Source organism: Podarcis gaigeae, assembly GCF_964106915.1.
Source record: "Podarcis gaigeae genome assembly, chromosome: 5".
Classification (NCBI taxonomy): domain Eukaryota; kingdom Metazoa; phylum Chordata; class Lepidosauria; order Squamata; family Lacertidae; genus Podarcis; species Podarcis gaigeae.
In genome coordinates, this window is record NC_139681.1 from 21,657,837 (window position 1) to 21,673,657 (window position 15,821).

General features: G+C 43.9%; 1 protein-coding gene across 6 annotated transcripts in view; it reads right to left on the bottom strand.

The window, feature by feature from the left end:
- Positions 1-15,821, bottom strand: part of RASGEF1A (RasGEF domain family member 1A) — a 222,600-nt gene that overhangs the window by 11,339 nt on the left and 195,440 nt on the right. For all 6 annotated transcript variants that reach the window (XM_083740479.1, XM_083740475.1, XM_083740478.1 and 3 more), the window contains 5 exons: positions 15,244-15,372; positions 9,679-9,816; positions 5,230-5,451; positions 4,333-4,407; positions 1,945-2,037 (listed from right to left, as the gene is read on the bottom strand). In XM_083740479.1, the coding sequence (XP_083596605.1) occupies positions 1,945-2,037; positions 4,333-4,407; positions 5,230-5,451; positions 9,679-9,816; positions 15,244-15,372 (657 nt within the window). The remainder of the gene's footprint in view (positions 1-1,944; positions 2,038-4,332; positions 4,408-5,229; positions 5,452-9,678; positions 9,817-15,243; positions 15,373-15,821) is intronic.

A 15,821-nucleotide genomic window follows, 5' to 3' on the forward strand; every position in this document is an offset into this window, starting at 1 on the left:
ACAGTGGGGAAAAAAAATATGCACTTAAATCTCCCCCTGAAAACAAAGGGTTTTTAAATTCTTAGCTTTGTCCAAATGACTGCCCCATGTTGTTGTTTTTAAAACACATTTGCTTCCCACATGACGTGTTGCTGAGTTGCATTTTTTGCCTATGCTGTTTGTAATTAGCTTCTGAGAATTAATGGGTTTGGTACAATTATCAGTCACTGTTCACTAGCCTTGTTGATCAATGCTTGCTTTGTGCATTATTTTTTCAAGTTTTGTTTCTGAGGGCTAACAAACGTTATTTATTTTTCTTAAAGGCAGAATCACATGTAGAGAGAGGCTATATTAGAACCTTTCTCCCAGCATGCAAGATTTTACATGCAGAAAATTAACTGACATGGTGGAACATCCAAAAATGTCATTGCCTACCTGCAATCTAAAGTGATATAATTCAGGAAGGACACTACCCTATGATTCTGCCACATGACTAAGAATTTTGGAAAAATGCACTCCAAAATTTATCACTGTAAGTTTTTCACTACCATACTGATTTCGTACGTCTGGAAGATGATGTTTTGGGATACATTTCCATCTTCCGGTCAGACTCTGACATGTTACGAATCCTATGTGCGGTTGGTGTCCACCTGTTTGTGTACAGAGAAGACACTTCTGTTGAGGTAAGCTTACATATCCTCTATATTGGGTTTTCCCAAACTCTAAAAAAGCTGTTCAGCTCTCAGTCACTAATGGTTGTTCTAAGTACCTCTAGAAACTTTCATGTCACAGGCACACAATTCTCCCTTCCTTTTTATTATATGGAGTTTGAGAAAGAGGCACATGCTGTATGTTTTAGTTTGGCACTGTAAGCAGCTCAAGCGAAGCTTGCATCTTGGAAGCCACAAAGACTATTGCATCTCCACACCTACACACTGTTCATTCTAAAGCGAAGATGTACTGTTTGTTACAAGGCATGATGTAAAAGGTAAAAAGGTAAAGGTAAAGCACCCCTGTATGGTTAAGTCCAGTCAAAGGTGACTATGGGGTTGCAGCGCTCATCTCACTTTCAGGCTGAGGAAGCCAGCATTTTTCCACAGACAGCTTTCTGGGTCATGTGGCCAGCATGACTAAACAACTTCTGGCGCAATGGAACACTGTGACAGAAGCCTGAGTGCACGGAAACACCATTTACCTCCCCCCCACAGCGGTACCTATTTATCTACTTGCACTGGCATGCTTTCAAAGTGCTAGGTTGGCAGAAGCTGGGACAGAGCAACGGGAGCTCACTCCGTCGCAGGGATTCGAACCGCCGACCTTCTGATTGGCAAGCCCAAGAGGCTCAGTGGTTTAGACAAGGCATGATGTGTGTTCATATGACCAAACCCATTCCTGTTCCCTCGCTGTGGTCCAGTTCATACATTTCCAGAGCAACATGGTTGCTGTTTCCCACAGCCCCCATCCCATAAAGTTCCAGAAATACATGACACACTGAATTGTGTTGGAGGTGAAAGTCACAGGGGACTTTGCAGTGCCACATCTGCTAGAACTCAAGGGGAAGTACAGTGATGAAGTAGCCTCCTGGGATATCACTACATCCTACAGTATTAGCGTCGCATGGGATGGAGCCAGGTGAAGCAGCAGTAATGCTGCTTGGGGAATGTATGAATTGGGCTTTTGCTACGCAGCATGAGTCAAATCAGAATAGGACGAGAACGGGTGCAAAAAATACAAATGGAAGCTGACTTCAAGTGTCAACAAATATTCTGTAAAGGATTGCATTTTTGCATGGGCGGGTGCATTCATATGCATCCTGAGCCAGAAGAGATGTTACTTGGTGGGAGGTGGCTAAGATACACAGAGTTTCAGCCAAGGCAGTTTGGAATGAGTTGGGTCAAAAGCTGAGAGTGAAGGAAGAGTAGCTTGTCGGTTCACAGGCGGCGCATTTCCCTTGTCAGTACTTGCCTTACAAATCTCCGTCGCCACCAACATGCTGAGGCAATTAAACCAGTTGTCATACGCCTCCAGAGTGTAAGTCTTAGTAACGTCGCCTCGGCACTGCAAAAGAAAGGTTGTAAATTATGCCTGTATGAAGCGCTTGCAAAAAAATGGTTGTTTCCAGTGATACCCATGCATCTCCACACAAGTGACTTCAGCTTGCATGCTTTAAAGACAGACACACTCTCCAGGCTGCGATTCAACGGCGACGTGGGGCAAATGAACTCCCCCATCCCATGTGGTATCCTCCTTACCAGATAAGTGCCCTCTGTTATTGGGGAAATGTTATGTCCCAAGTTCCGTCAGATGCAAAAGTATTCCCCGTTTGAGACATTTCCAGCAATCAAGTGCCCCACATGGGCAATTCCCCCTCACCTCACAGGATTACAGCCTATGTGAGGTCGGGGAGCAGGGCTGAAGTCTCTGGCTCTGCCTCCTATGTCACTTCCTTGTCACCTGGTCTGTGCACCTCTCACATATTGCAAGGGTAACTTCTTCAGGGGATGGGACCGCTGTAAGTGTTGGATATGTAATGATGGTGCCAGGTGAGACTCACCGGGGAAAACTTTCCACAAGTGGGCAGCCACACTGTACAAATGTGTGAGATGCACCATCTGGGCAATGACAACACCCCCTAAGGAAGGGGTGAGGCCATGAAGCATGGCTCTATTGTTTCCTCCCTTGCACAATTATAATTGTGGAAGGGGAACACCCCAAATATGGCCAATTGTTATGGCTATAAGTGCACCATTAAAAGTAAGAATTTTGGTTCTCTTTTATATCATTCTGAATTTTTGATCTGGACTGCTGTCTGGGAAACCACTTACAGCATTCAGAGAGAAAGGGGTGTATATTTCTCGTGCTTTTCCTCCTGGGGTGTTTGTGAAAATAGTAAGGATTTGCATATTGTCTTCAATAAGTGTTTAGGAATGAAAAGCGGGGGGGGGGGGATACACACTGTCCAAACCCATTTTGTCATATTTAAGAGATGACTGCATGTTCAGTAACATTATATGCTAGTAGAGAACAATAGCTAAGGTGGGCGTACTCAACTCACTGTATGTAACTGAGAAACTTCAAATTGCTTTTAAACTTGAAGGAAGGTTGGAAAAAAACAACAACATATGACACTTTGCTACCTGGGGACTTTAAGGAAAGAGGCTCAAAATAATAAGTACTGGTGTGAATTATGATATTTAATCTTTTCTTGTTGTTGTGTCTAGACAGATCCCAGTCTTGTACAATATCCCTGCAGACTTCCTTGACCTCTGAATTCCATAATTGCTAACTTGCAGAAAAGAACTGCTACATAAGGTGCTCTTTACATGTTCTCCCAGCTGTGTAGGTGGCAGCTCACAAATAGGGATCTCTCTCCCTCCTACCTGAATAAAATCCACAGGGCACCTTAGAGACAAAGGGGATGGGGGCAGCGATAGGGGCTATTGTCTTATCCAGCAATTTGTTTGTTTATCCTCAATGCTTAAGTCTCATAAAGCATGAACAAAAAAGAAGGCCTCCTTCATCTGTCATGCTATATGTATGCACAATATATTAAAATGTACTGAAAGCCTCAGCTAGCGAAGAAATCAGTGCAGTCAGCTTATTTAACAGGAGCTGTCCTATTAGAGCAGAGCTAGCCATATGGTCCTTACAGATGATATTGGACTTCAGCTCTCATAATCCCTGAATATTTACCAAGCTTGCTCGAGTTGAGAGTTCAGCATCATCTGAATAGCACCACATTGGCTATCCTTTCTTGATTCTTCCACATCCAAGTGCAGCTTGGTTGTTTGACAGTTCAAGAAACTAGCTAAATACTGCGGGTGATAATTTTCCTATTTCTTTACATTCGATTCTCGGGTGTAGAAAAACTTGGTATGTGCCATAGGAACTGGGTGTCAACTTAAATGTGGCAGATTGGGCAGCTATTGATGGAATGTCTACGCCAGTTGTTGTGTACCAAAACTCACATCAGTTCCAGTCACCACAGGGCTGTGATTGATGGGAGTTGGGGTCCAAAATATCTAGAGGGCACCTGCTTGGCAAAGGGTGGCCTGCGCTATGGATTTAGTCTGGTGTAACAGTCATCCGCTTTCTTGAGGAAATCCTGGAAACACTAGTTCTGGGTGGGAGATAGTAGCCTAGTGATTTCTGGCCAAGGATCTTAATCCTAACCCATACTGTGCCCTTACCAAGCTACAATGCTCAAGATTCTTTGGGGGAAACTATAACACTTAAACTGTTACAGAAACAAGATAAGTTTGCCTTTGACTTTAAACACCTTTATAAGCCATGCACACAATATTACCTGTAGCTCTGTTTCAAATTGCCACTGCGTTCACACTTTGTACGCACCTTGTGATTATCCAGGGAGTCCACGTGGCTGACTATTTGCATGAGGTCCTCGGGGTAAATGTTGCTCACCCTCTCCTAGATACAGCAAGATAGGAAAGGCCGTCAATTTTGCAAGCACACATATGAGGAACAGAGAACTGTGACAGCCAGCCAGCCCTGTCGGGCCAGATCTTAATTGACATCTGTTTAACAGAATAGGTTTTGGGTCCTGTAAAAGACACACCTTGTGCTGCTTCACAGAGTCGCACAGCAGAGAGGAGTGATGGGTGGGCAAAATAACCATTAATGTAGTGGGTCAGGTGGTTTCACAGCTGCATATTCACCAGCAGAGCTTCCAGGTTAATATTTGGCATCCCTTACTCCAGGTCAGTGAACCAGGGGACAGTAATGCAGATATGTGCTTGGACCTTTAAGATAGGTGGTCCTTGGGAAAGATTTCTGCTTTCATTTGTCTCTCCTAGGCTCTGGGTGTGTTAGCCTTGCTCTGAGATGACATTTGAAACCAGTCCTGGTAGCATGTATGGATGGGTTGAGCAGCTGAAGTACTTATTAGAACGATTTAGAAGACAGTGAGCTTCTGACGTTGACTGTGACTCCTCTTCCCCCTCCCTTTCCCTCCTTGAGATATTCCAAGTCAGGAACAAGAGTTTGATAATGCAATGAATCTCCTAAAAGAGGTTGCAGGAGTGAGAAAGTGATCAGTCGCAAGTGGTCTTTTCTCTCTCCAGCTCAAGTGAGTTCATTGTCTCTGTAACTGCCAGGCTCCCTTCTTCCTTCAGTCTTATACCTAGAAGCCACTTTTCTCAAACCTTCAAGCTGTAACTCAGAGCTCGGCTGGAGAACAGCTTGCCCTGGCCCTGCTAAACCTTCAAGTAGATGGAAGATAAAGGAACTCACCAGCTCAATGTGTGTGAGTTGCTGCGCAAGGACAAGTGGGTCACAGCAAACACTCAGTATGTCCTTCTGTGACGACTGAGGCTTTGTTTTAAGAATTGTGCCTTTGTCAGTCACGGGTTGGCGGAACTTCTCTCTGATCTCCTGGTACTGATTGCGTGCCGCAAGAGTCATCAGTAGAGTCTGCGTCATCTGGCTGATGATCTTCTTCACAGTTCCATTTTCCTAATCAATAAAACAGACTGGTGTTAATTATTCCTGGCAGAGGAAATTCTAGATTGTCTCTCTGTTAATCAGAATTACGCTGGAAAGATTTCTGACTGGGATACTAGAATTCAGCATCAAGTAAGTTCATGTGCTGAATAAGCCCTCAGGAGGATTGGAGAGCTTCTTGCAGATGAATTGTATCATCATTCCGATTTGTGTAGGATTGCCAGGTGATTTGAGATACCAGCCAAAACAGGGAGGATGCTAAGTACTTAAATGACTTGAGTCAACAATGCCCCTGAATGGAAGCTACAACTGCCAATCCATTCTAGTCATATAGAACTACTAGAACAGCTTACAGTTTATACACTTAGGCAGCCAGCCAGCCAGCAATTAGTTAGCCTAGGATAGCTCAGTTGGGTAGAGTGTGGTGCTGATAATGCCAAGGTTGCAGGTTTAATCCCTACATGGGACAGCTGCATATTCCTGCACTGAAAGGAGTTGGACTACATGAGCCTGAGGATTCTAACTATACAACTCAATGATTCTAGTTCAGTTAACAGTTGGACGGGTTTGTTTCAAATCACATGGGAGGTAACAATCAAGGAAAGAGCCAGCTCAGTGACTCCTAGCCCAAAGCACAGTTCAACATCAGCTCCAACATCAGGAATGCAGGAGAATATGAGGGGAAGTGAGTATATTAAGATGCTCCACCTTTCCTTGATAGAGGCATCTAGTCAAGAATATTCAGGCTGCTTTCTATGTTATCTGTGTAATGTATAGCCTTGCTAAAGTCCTGCGGAAGAGGAACAATAACCTCTCAACTTAGAAACAAGCTCTAGTTATGTATATAAGCAGGGACAACATTGCTACAACTGACAGAGTCTGCATAAACTCTCTTTGCTGACGATGGTGTTAATTTGGCTTGTTGCTCAATTGTGACCTCAAGCACATGGCCATGAACCTTGATAAATGTTGTCATCTTGCTTGCATAGGCATGCAGGCTGCTTGATCTTCCTTTAGTATTCCTTACTGCGCTGAGATTTTAAAGAACTGCCTACGCAATCCACTTGGGCCCTGCTCATGTCTGAAATCCTTGGTATGTCTTGCATCTTTGCTTACTCAGGCAGCAAAAGCAGCCTGTCTGTGTCATCCTTGAGTCTCCACGGCTAGCGACATTGCCAATGTCAGCATGTTTATTTTATGGCTGTTACCTGACTGATACGTTACCACTGCATATATATATATATAAGCACAAAAGTCTAACAAGTAGAACCATGTCCCTAGGATGCCCTAGACATCAGAAACATTGGCTGAGAGAGTTTCCTTGGCTAGACTAATGTGTGACTAAACCTACAGCAGAGGTTAATCTCACTGGGCCTCCTCGCAGAGTGTCACATGTGTGATGTCACGCGCACGCAAAGGGCCGCCTTCCCAATGTCGGGCAGAGCTTGGCGCCTCTGGCATGCACCAACTCCCCCCTTGTTTCCACAGATACTTCAGATATTGCATTTTGGGGATATATTGACAAGAGTGAGTAAGCAATCTTCATAAAGATCAGATTTTTCAAATGGTGATTTGATGTTCCCACATTGTTACCACTTAAATGTGAAGGATTGCACATGGCTCTCAATTGAAAAGACATATGTCTAGATCAGGCTTATATCCTAGGTACACTTAAAGGTAAAGGGACCCCTGACCATTAGGTCCAGTCGTGGCCGACTATGGGGTTGCAGCGCTCAGCTCGCTTTATTGGCCGAGGGAGCCAGCGTACAGCTTCCGGTGGCCAGCATGACTAAGCCGCTTCTGGTGAACCAGAGCAGAGCAAGGAAATGCCATTTACCTTCCTGCCAGAGCGGTACCTATTTATCTACTTGCACTCTGATGTGCTTTCGAACTGCTAGGTTGGCAGGAGCTGGGACCGAGCAAAGGGAGCTCACCCCATCGTGGGGATTCGAACCACCGATCTTCTGATCGGCAAGTCCTAGGCTCTGTGGTTTAACCCACAGCGCCACCCGCGTCCCTCTGCTAGGTAGACTTACCTGGTTGTAAATCACACTGAAGCCAGTGGGGCTTACTTCTGAGTAGACATGTACAGAAATTGTACATCACAAGCAGGTGGCCTTATAGCATTTTATTGTTCTTTTGCATAGGTATGCAAACACATATACACCACTCTCCCTGTCCCCATTTTATTGGCTCACATGCTATTGTTGATCTTGTTGGATATTTGTAGGCATATTTTACAGCCTGAGAAGCATAGACCTTTACCAAGGTGAATTATTTTTACAACTTATTATTCTTGATTCAGGTATAGCCTCGCTGATGAATGGGAGACAAGGAGGAGACAGGAGTGTTTCCTCCAATTTTGAAAATGACCCAGATAATGAAAACTGAACATAAAACAAAATATAATTGTTTTCCTTTAGTGTGAGATTGTACGAGTGTTTATGCGCACACCGTTTAAAAACCCAGCACATAGCCTTAATCATTTCCTCTTGCCTTCAGGTTGTGACAGCTTAATAAAATGCAGGTAAACAACATTGCTGACATCCTGAAACTTGTCATGCTACTCTTGACAACACCTTTAATATCAAAGCATCACCTCCAATCATCATGCATTGCTGCCAAAGTTGTTGAACCACTCTATTCTTTTTGGCCATTAACATTTTAAACAGACACATGCCTGTCACTCTTAAACCTCTGGGGCCAAGCTCAAATATATATTTGGAACAGTCATTTCAAAAAGACAGCATTCTTCTTGCTCTACCCTTTATAGTACTTAGGCAACATGCCTAACCAGACATAGACTCAGGAAGCAAATACCACTGAACTCAGCTAGACTTTGGAGTAAACAACTTTAGGATTATGCTGCAAGGATCTAGTTAGAGCCTTTTATCCCCCTCCTCCCTGTGTGTTTTCAGAATCTATTTGATTTATCAACATAAAACAAGGTGCAACAGGCGGTTTTTAATCACAAGGCCATGTGTGAATTTTGTACCTTGGCACCACTTGGTAGGCTGTGCCTTGATGCACAGACAATTCATATCGAATCAGAACTGTAGAGTTGGAAGGGACCCCAAGGGTCATCTAGTCCAACCCTCTGCAAGGCAGGAAACTCAGCTAAAGCATCCATGACAGATGGCTGCCAACCTGCCTGAAAAGCCCTTTCTAATTTTACAGTGAGATATGGAAATTCTAATGGAATATGTTGACATCACACCAGCAGGAAGAAAAAATAATAGGCCAGTTGCCTTACAGAAATATGATGAACATCCAAGCACTATCCAAGTGGAGCCTGCAATAAAATGTTGCAGTGTACCCTCCCTCCCTAGAAGGAGTGCTTCTGTTCAGGGTTCTAGGCAGCTGTTCCTTCCAAACATGACATTCCACTCTCTTCCAACTGTTGTTTTTCTATTCCAATTGATTCTTAGTGTCCTTGGCTACTGAGTGCACTCAGTTTTCATTTAGCTGTATTTTCTGGTGTAGCAGAGGGCTACCTACTTAAGACTTGTTTTTGTTTTAATTTAAGAAAACCACAACATTTTGCTCTTCTGCAAACCTGAGGGCTTCCCTAAGCAGTGGCGGAGCTAGTCACTCGGGAACCCGAAGCGGCGCATATGCTGTGCACCGGGGGTGGGTTGCTTCACCTGGGGGGCCGATTGGCGAAGCGGTGATCCACTCAAGGGGGGGGGCTGATTGGTGTGGCAGTTATCCACCCGGGGGCCAATCAGTGCAGCAATGATCAGCTGGGGGGGGGATTTTGTTACCCCCCCGGAATGACACGTGGGGGCGGGCTTCCCCCACCGCCCCATGCCAACTGATACCTCCCTCTCCCCCAACCCCAGTGGCCTTTCTGGGCTCATGTCTTCAGTGCTCACCACTTGAGATTAGGGGGACAAAGTGAAACACAGATATGGTGGTTTGGGCTCTCTCATTGCTAGGATTACATTAAGACTTGGTCCCATTTGTGGGTTGCAATGGTAGCAAGTACCGTGAGTTACTCAATAGTGGTGATGTGGTCAGTTAAACATAAAATGTGAGGTGTAAGAGGTCCCTGAAAAGGCAGAAAGGGCCAAATCCTCTGCTCCTGTTAATACCATTTAGGCAAGTCATGGTCAGCAGTTGTGGCGCCTCAATGCATCTAGCAAATATTTGCAACCTGTCAAGACAAATTATAGGTTGGGACGGGTGGCGGTGGTGTCTGTTCCACCTGCATGTGTGTGTATTCATTTTCCCCCTTACCTCATCACACTGTGTGATCCTGTGAGCAATTTCCTTCAGCTCTTTCATAGATTTTTCATCCTGGAAGTCATAGGGGAAGGTTTCAGTCCATTCTTTCAGGAGCTGAATGATCTTGGCAGCAAAGGACTTCAGCTTTGCCTAGGAAAGAATGCAGAGTGGTTAATCAACGAGCCAAGGAGACTTTCCTTGACGGTGACTTCTGGGTAACCAGATGGCACCCCAAGTGCCAAATCTTTGAATCATTAACAGTGGCATATGAAAACAAAAGGAAAAATAAGTTGTGTTAGGCTAAAGTCTCAGCTGGTCTTACAAATCCCTTTCTGTCTTTCTTCCAAATAGAGAGCATTAAAAAGAAAGCAGGTGTGTCTAATGCTTAGCTCAGCATCCTCAAGGCTTTGCATCAGTGTGGTGTGTGTTGGGGGGGGGCAGCTTGGTTCTTTCAGCTGTCTCAAGTGCATACACAACAGCCATAAAAGAAAGGAAAAATTAAGGGACACCTTTGATGCAAAGTTTTAGCGGCTTGCTCTACGGCTTGAAAGCACATTTTGTCAGAAAGTTCTGTCTCCAGCTTCTTCCATACAGACAATGCATCCCTTGGGTTTATTTTGTTTTAGACATTAGCCAGTCAAAGTTAAGCATGTTGATTTAAGCGTATGCTTAGCTTCCTCGTTAAAAACAACAGGAAGCGAAAGCGCTTTTAACTGTGGCTGGATTGTGGCATTTATTTATGCATCCCGCAGCGCTGCATGTCCTCATAGCAGCTTACAAAATATCAACATAAAAATAAATGTGGTTTCATGCCAATTTGATGCATGATATTTAAAATGCATAGAAAACCGCTCCAAAAACACACATAGACAAGCAGGCATGGTGAAGGAAAGGCACTGTCTTCTCTGGCAGCTCAAAAGCTGTTTGTTTTTTAAAAAAACCAAAACAAAAGAAGGTTTTGCCAGGTGGGTTTTGCCAGGGAGAGTTACAACGAGAAAGCACTCCAGGTTTGCAAAGATTGCCCTAAGCAGAGCTGCTTCTGAATATCATAATGAATATGAAGGAATAAAGTGCTGAGGTGCTTCTTCAGATACTGAGGGCCCAGGGCTTTTGGGGCTCTGAAAATCAAAACCAGCACTTTGAACAAGCTTGCAAAGTGGGAAGGGACAGAGGTCAGTGGCAGAACATATTCGTGACATGTAAAAGATCTTGGGTTCAACCTGGTATCTCCAGGTAGGGCTTATGAAAGACTTCTGCCTAACACCTTTGATTGCTGCTGCCAGTTACTGAGCTGTATAGACCATCGGTCTAACTCGTTCCTAAATCCAATGTAAATATTTAAGATAGGTGGTGATTCCTGCAGCAAATGGCCATTGGGCACCTTGAATTGGACCAAGTGTCATTTCCAGCACTTCCCAAAATCCAGTGCATTTACTATACAGTGGTACCTCGGATTAAGTACTTAATTCGTTCCAGAGGTCCGTTCTTAACCTGAAACTGTTCTTAACCTGAAGCACCACTTTAGCTAATGGGGCCTCCTGCTGCCGCCGCACCGCTGGAGCACGATTTCTGTTCTTATCCTGAAGCAAAGTTTTTAACCTGAAGCACTATTTCTGGGTTAGCAGAGTCTGTAACCTGAAGCGTATTTAACCTGAGGTACCACAGTACAAGGAACATGCACATCTTTCTACATTGTAATCAGGTGTCATGAGGCAAGATCATTCTTCTAGTTTCATTACATATTGGTTGGAGTCTAGCATCAGCAAATTCCAATGGAGCATTTTTTGGAGGGAGATGGAAATTTAGATTTCCTTCATTACTGAGTCATTTGAGCTTCATCCAGGCTTTGGAGGGTGGGGACTTCCTAAATACTCCTTGGTCCCAGGGCATCTTATTCATTTCTCCTAATAGCTCTGTTGTTGTACCTTTTCTTCACCCTGCTTGGGTATATTAGCTAATGACATTTAATTAAAGTTCTCAGCGAGAGAAAATTATTTAAGTTTTGCTGTGAGAAGGAGCAGAAATAATGCTCTCAGCAAAGTTTGGGGGAGCAACCATTTCCTTTGTTTGTCATTCTAGCCAGTTGCTTTAAGTTTCTCCCCACCCACGGCCACTTCAAGCAAGCAAGGGAAGGGTTATTCCTTCCGTGATTTCCACCCTTGCCTGGGAATTTACAGAGCTCTAGGGGATGTCAAGCAGACAGGTTCCCTTTTCGGAGAAAGAAGAAAATGCCTTGCGATTGCTTAACATAAAGAAAGTGATCCTTAGGCTCCAGTATTTCAGGCTTTGGTTTTTTTTTTTTTTGTTCTTTGTTTTAAGAAAAATAACCCAGCAGCTCTTTATTGATTCTTAACAACTCACCAAAGACAATCTGCTGGAGACTTAGCCACTTGCTTGCGATATTAATGTCTAACCAGATTACATAGGAATTCTAGGAAAGGGTTAAGGACTGCAAGGAATAACTGTTCTACCACCCAGCAGATGCAGCGTCTAGGGCGGAAACTGGCAGTTCCTGGGCTAGACTCTGTGTTTTAATATTTGTCCCCAAGGTTAACAAGGAAAGAGTGATGTGTGGAAGGAGAAACAGAGGACTTAAGCAGCAGTCTCTGAAGGGTTGGTAGCACGATAATGGCCAATCACCCTCTATGCCTACTTCTAAAATTCCAAAGACCAGGTTCACATGTGAATATATATCCTTTAATTTCACTGTGCTTGATTACTGTGCACTTGATGATGGAAAGAAAACTAGAACTGAGAACTAGAACTCAGAATACACATTTTTCTAAGAAAATGGTCAAGATATTTCCCTCCCCCCCCCCCCCCGCAAAGAAGTCCATTTTGCAAAAATCCTCTGCCATTTATCATGTTGACCACCATTTCCCTCTCCAACCACCCTTGAGCAGTGCTGGGCTTTGGTTGGGATGCAAATTGATGGCCAAGCTGCCAGCACAGTTGCTGCATCTCCAGCATCAGCAACAAAAAATATTCGGGGGGAAGCGACAAAGAAGCTGTGCTAATGATGAGCCACACCCACAAGGAATAGTTGGCGAACTCCTCCTCCTCCTGAAAGAAATCTGGAGAAATGGTTCCCCCAATTCCTCTCCCCACAAAAAGGGTGAAGAAATTCAAGATACAGTGAAGCGTTTAGGGAAGGGGAACATGTGGGCTTCCAGACATTGCTGGACTCTCATCTCCCATCATCTCCAACCAGCAGGGCCCATAATGGCCAGGGGTGATGGCAGCTGTAGATGGGATCTGAAAGGTCACAGGCTCCCCCCCCCCCCTTTTAGGCAATTAGTTCTTCTGGGAAAGTATCAGTCCTCCCCATCCCCAGTTGAGATGCTTGTTAGTTTCACAATAAATCAGTGTTTCCCAAACTTTGGGTCTCCAGCTGTTTTTGGACTACAACTCCCATCATCCCTAGCCAGCAGGACCACAGTGGTCAGTGATGATGGGAATTGTAGTTTATAAACAGCTGGAGACCCAAGTTTGAGAAACACTGCAATAAATCAAACTGAGCTGTTCAAAGAGAAGAGAGTGGGTAATAATAATAATAATAATAATAATAATAATAATAATAATATTTTTGCTATATTTCACACATACCCAGTGGAAAATTTTGGCAGTGGAAACAGCCCTCCTTTGCTTTACTGGTGGTGGGGGAGGGCAGTGTTGACAGCTATCATGCATGCAGGTCCTAAATAGTTCTACCTTTTCAGCAATTTTCTGGATTCTAGCTACAAATTACATTCTGGCAGTTCCCTAAGGAGGGCAATATCTGATCCCCCCCCTTTTCCCTATTATATAGCCTTGTAAAGTTAACTTGCTACTTTTTGGCAGGGTTAACAGCCCTCTGACATATTTATGAAAACGTGGTATTTTAAAACACCGAGACCCTCTCTCTTGTCAAATAAAGCAGCAAAAGCCTCCCAAGTGGATCTGAGCAGGGCTAAAGTTTGTGTTTAATCTGTCAGCTTGTGTCTTGGAACATTTTCTGTGAGATTTTGCTAGTGGCTGGTGATGTCATTAATAAAGGAATGATAAGTATAAGCACATAACCACAAAGCCTGGCTTCTTGCCAGGGTTTCTGCTCACACACCACCCAACCGGTATTTGATTTAATAGTTTGTTTATCCAGGTACCTTATCACAGGGCATCAGAGCTCTGTTTGTGTGTTTCATCTATTTTGCACAGTAGTAAGCTTTGACTGGCAGCACTAATACTTTTCAGAACTCATGATTCCTTAGCAGATCATGGACAAAATTAAAACAAGAACTGTTCTGCTGAAGAAAGCTCAACAGACGCAATAAACAATGCAGTCTCCTCCAACATTTGAGAAGAGGAAACCAGAATCTTGATACATAACCATTTCCTCTTACTATGTAAGAGTTAATGTCTCTGGAATATGAACGGGTGACACAAGAAAGACTTCAAATACTGTCCTGAAAATAAATATTTGCAAGCTTTTGAAAGGACAGAGGAGATAGGACTCCTAGAGTCTGGACTCCAGTGCATCACTCTTCTATCCTTAGCCCTTCTCTTCTGTTGGAGATGCCCAGAAGCATGGAGAAAGCAAGGGACTGATTCATTATACATGGTTTAATGAGGATCAGCTCCAATGTATATGTATGCTGGGCTTGTTAAAGCAACTTATTTGTTTAGGGACAGTGGTGCCCAATGGGCTTGGTGAGGGGTGAGGCAGGACAGTGAATGGTAAGTGGAACCGGGAGTTATAATAATCAATGCTAGTTCACAGAATCAGAGAATTGTAGAGTTGGAAGGGACCACGAGGGTTCATGTAGTCTAACCCACTGCAATACGGGAATATTCTGCCCAATGGGGGGCTCGAAACCACGAGCCTGAGAGTAAGAGTCTCATGCTCTACTGACTGAGCTGTCCCAGTCTAGCAACTCTCCCAACCCCCCGTCCATTTTTCTAACAGGTCCCACTCCTGATCTTTAGCAACAGACTGACATAAGATAAATTAATGGCTGTTGCTAGGTATAAATTGCAGTGTGTTTCCTACATGTGTAGCATTAGCATGCCCAGAATCTATTGCCTGAGAATGCTGCAGTCGTAGGCACCTGGCACATGAGGCTGTCTCTGTAAAGTCTCACACAGATAATGTTTTGTTGGTTTTAACATTTGACTCAGATGATGCCTAGGTGCGTTCAGTAATGGCTGCTAAGGTGAAATTTACAGGTGTTTGTTTCAAGGAAGACTTACACAGCCGTGCTTATCACGATGTAAATGCAATCACCCTGGCAGCATTGCTGTGCAAAACAGCCAACGCGGTTGCTCAGCGCACGAAAACAACTATGAGATTCAGTTCTCCTACCCACAGCAAGAACACTGTGCCAGTTCCAGTAAGTACAACTGGCAGTAAAGTTCGTATTACTGAGTATATACAGCACGTGCAAAAACAAGCAGGTTAGCAAAAGGGTACAGCTGGTGACTAGGAGATTGTATCTGTTAGTTGGAAGAACCTGTTTGACAAGAGGATGTAGAGATTTCAGGGAGAGAAGAAGAAAAAATACATTGCTTCTAAACCAGTGAGAAGCTTTGTATTTCACATACCTTGTCTGCGTCGACTCCAGTCTCCAGTTGCTGCTTCTGTTTAAGGCAGATTTGCCCCACTTTAGCTAGGAGTTCATGGGGGTGAATGAAGACTCGGGAACTCAGTAGGAAGGTAAAGATATATGTCCTCTGTGTTGGAAAGACAAGGAAAAGAATAAAAAAAGGGAATGTGAATGTCTTCTTCTCAGGGTTAGAATCTAATCATCAGATAACTGGTATCATTTTGACAACCACCAGCCAAAATAGACTAAGCTTTTGAGTTTCATACTAACATATAACTATGTTCTCAGAAATTCATACCAGCGGATCTTAACCACAGTTTACTTGGAAGTAAGGCCTGCACCACGTATTTACATACGCAGATAACTACATTTTTCTACAGATGGTGTGATTTTTCTTGGTTGCAGGCCATGTAAGATTTGAGTCCTGGTCTGGGCAAAAGGCGATATATAAATAATGATGATGATAATAATAACAACTACAAGGTGTTCAAAGCAGGTACAATGATTGCACAGTAGTAGTGGCACTGCCGTAACCTGTGTGTTTCATTAGACCCTCCTGCATGCTTGGCCCCTTCT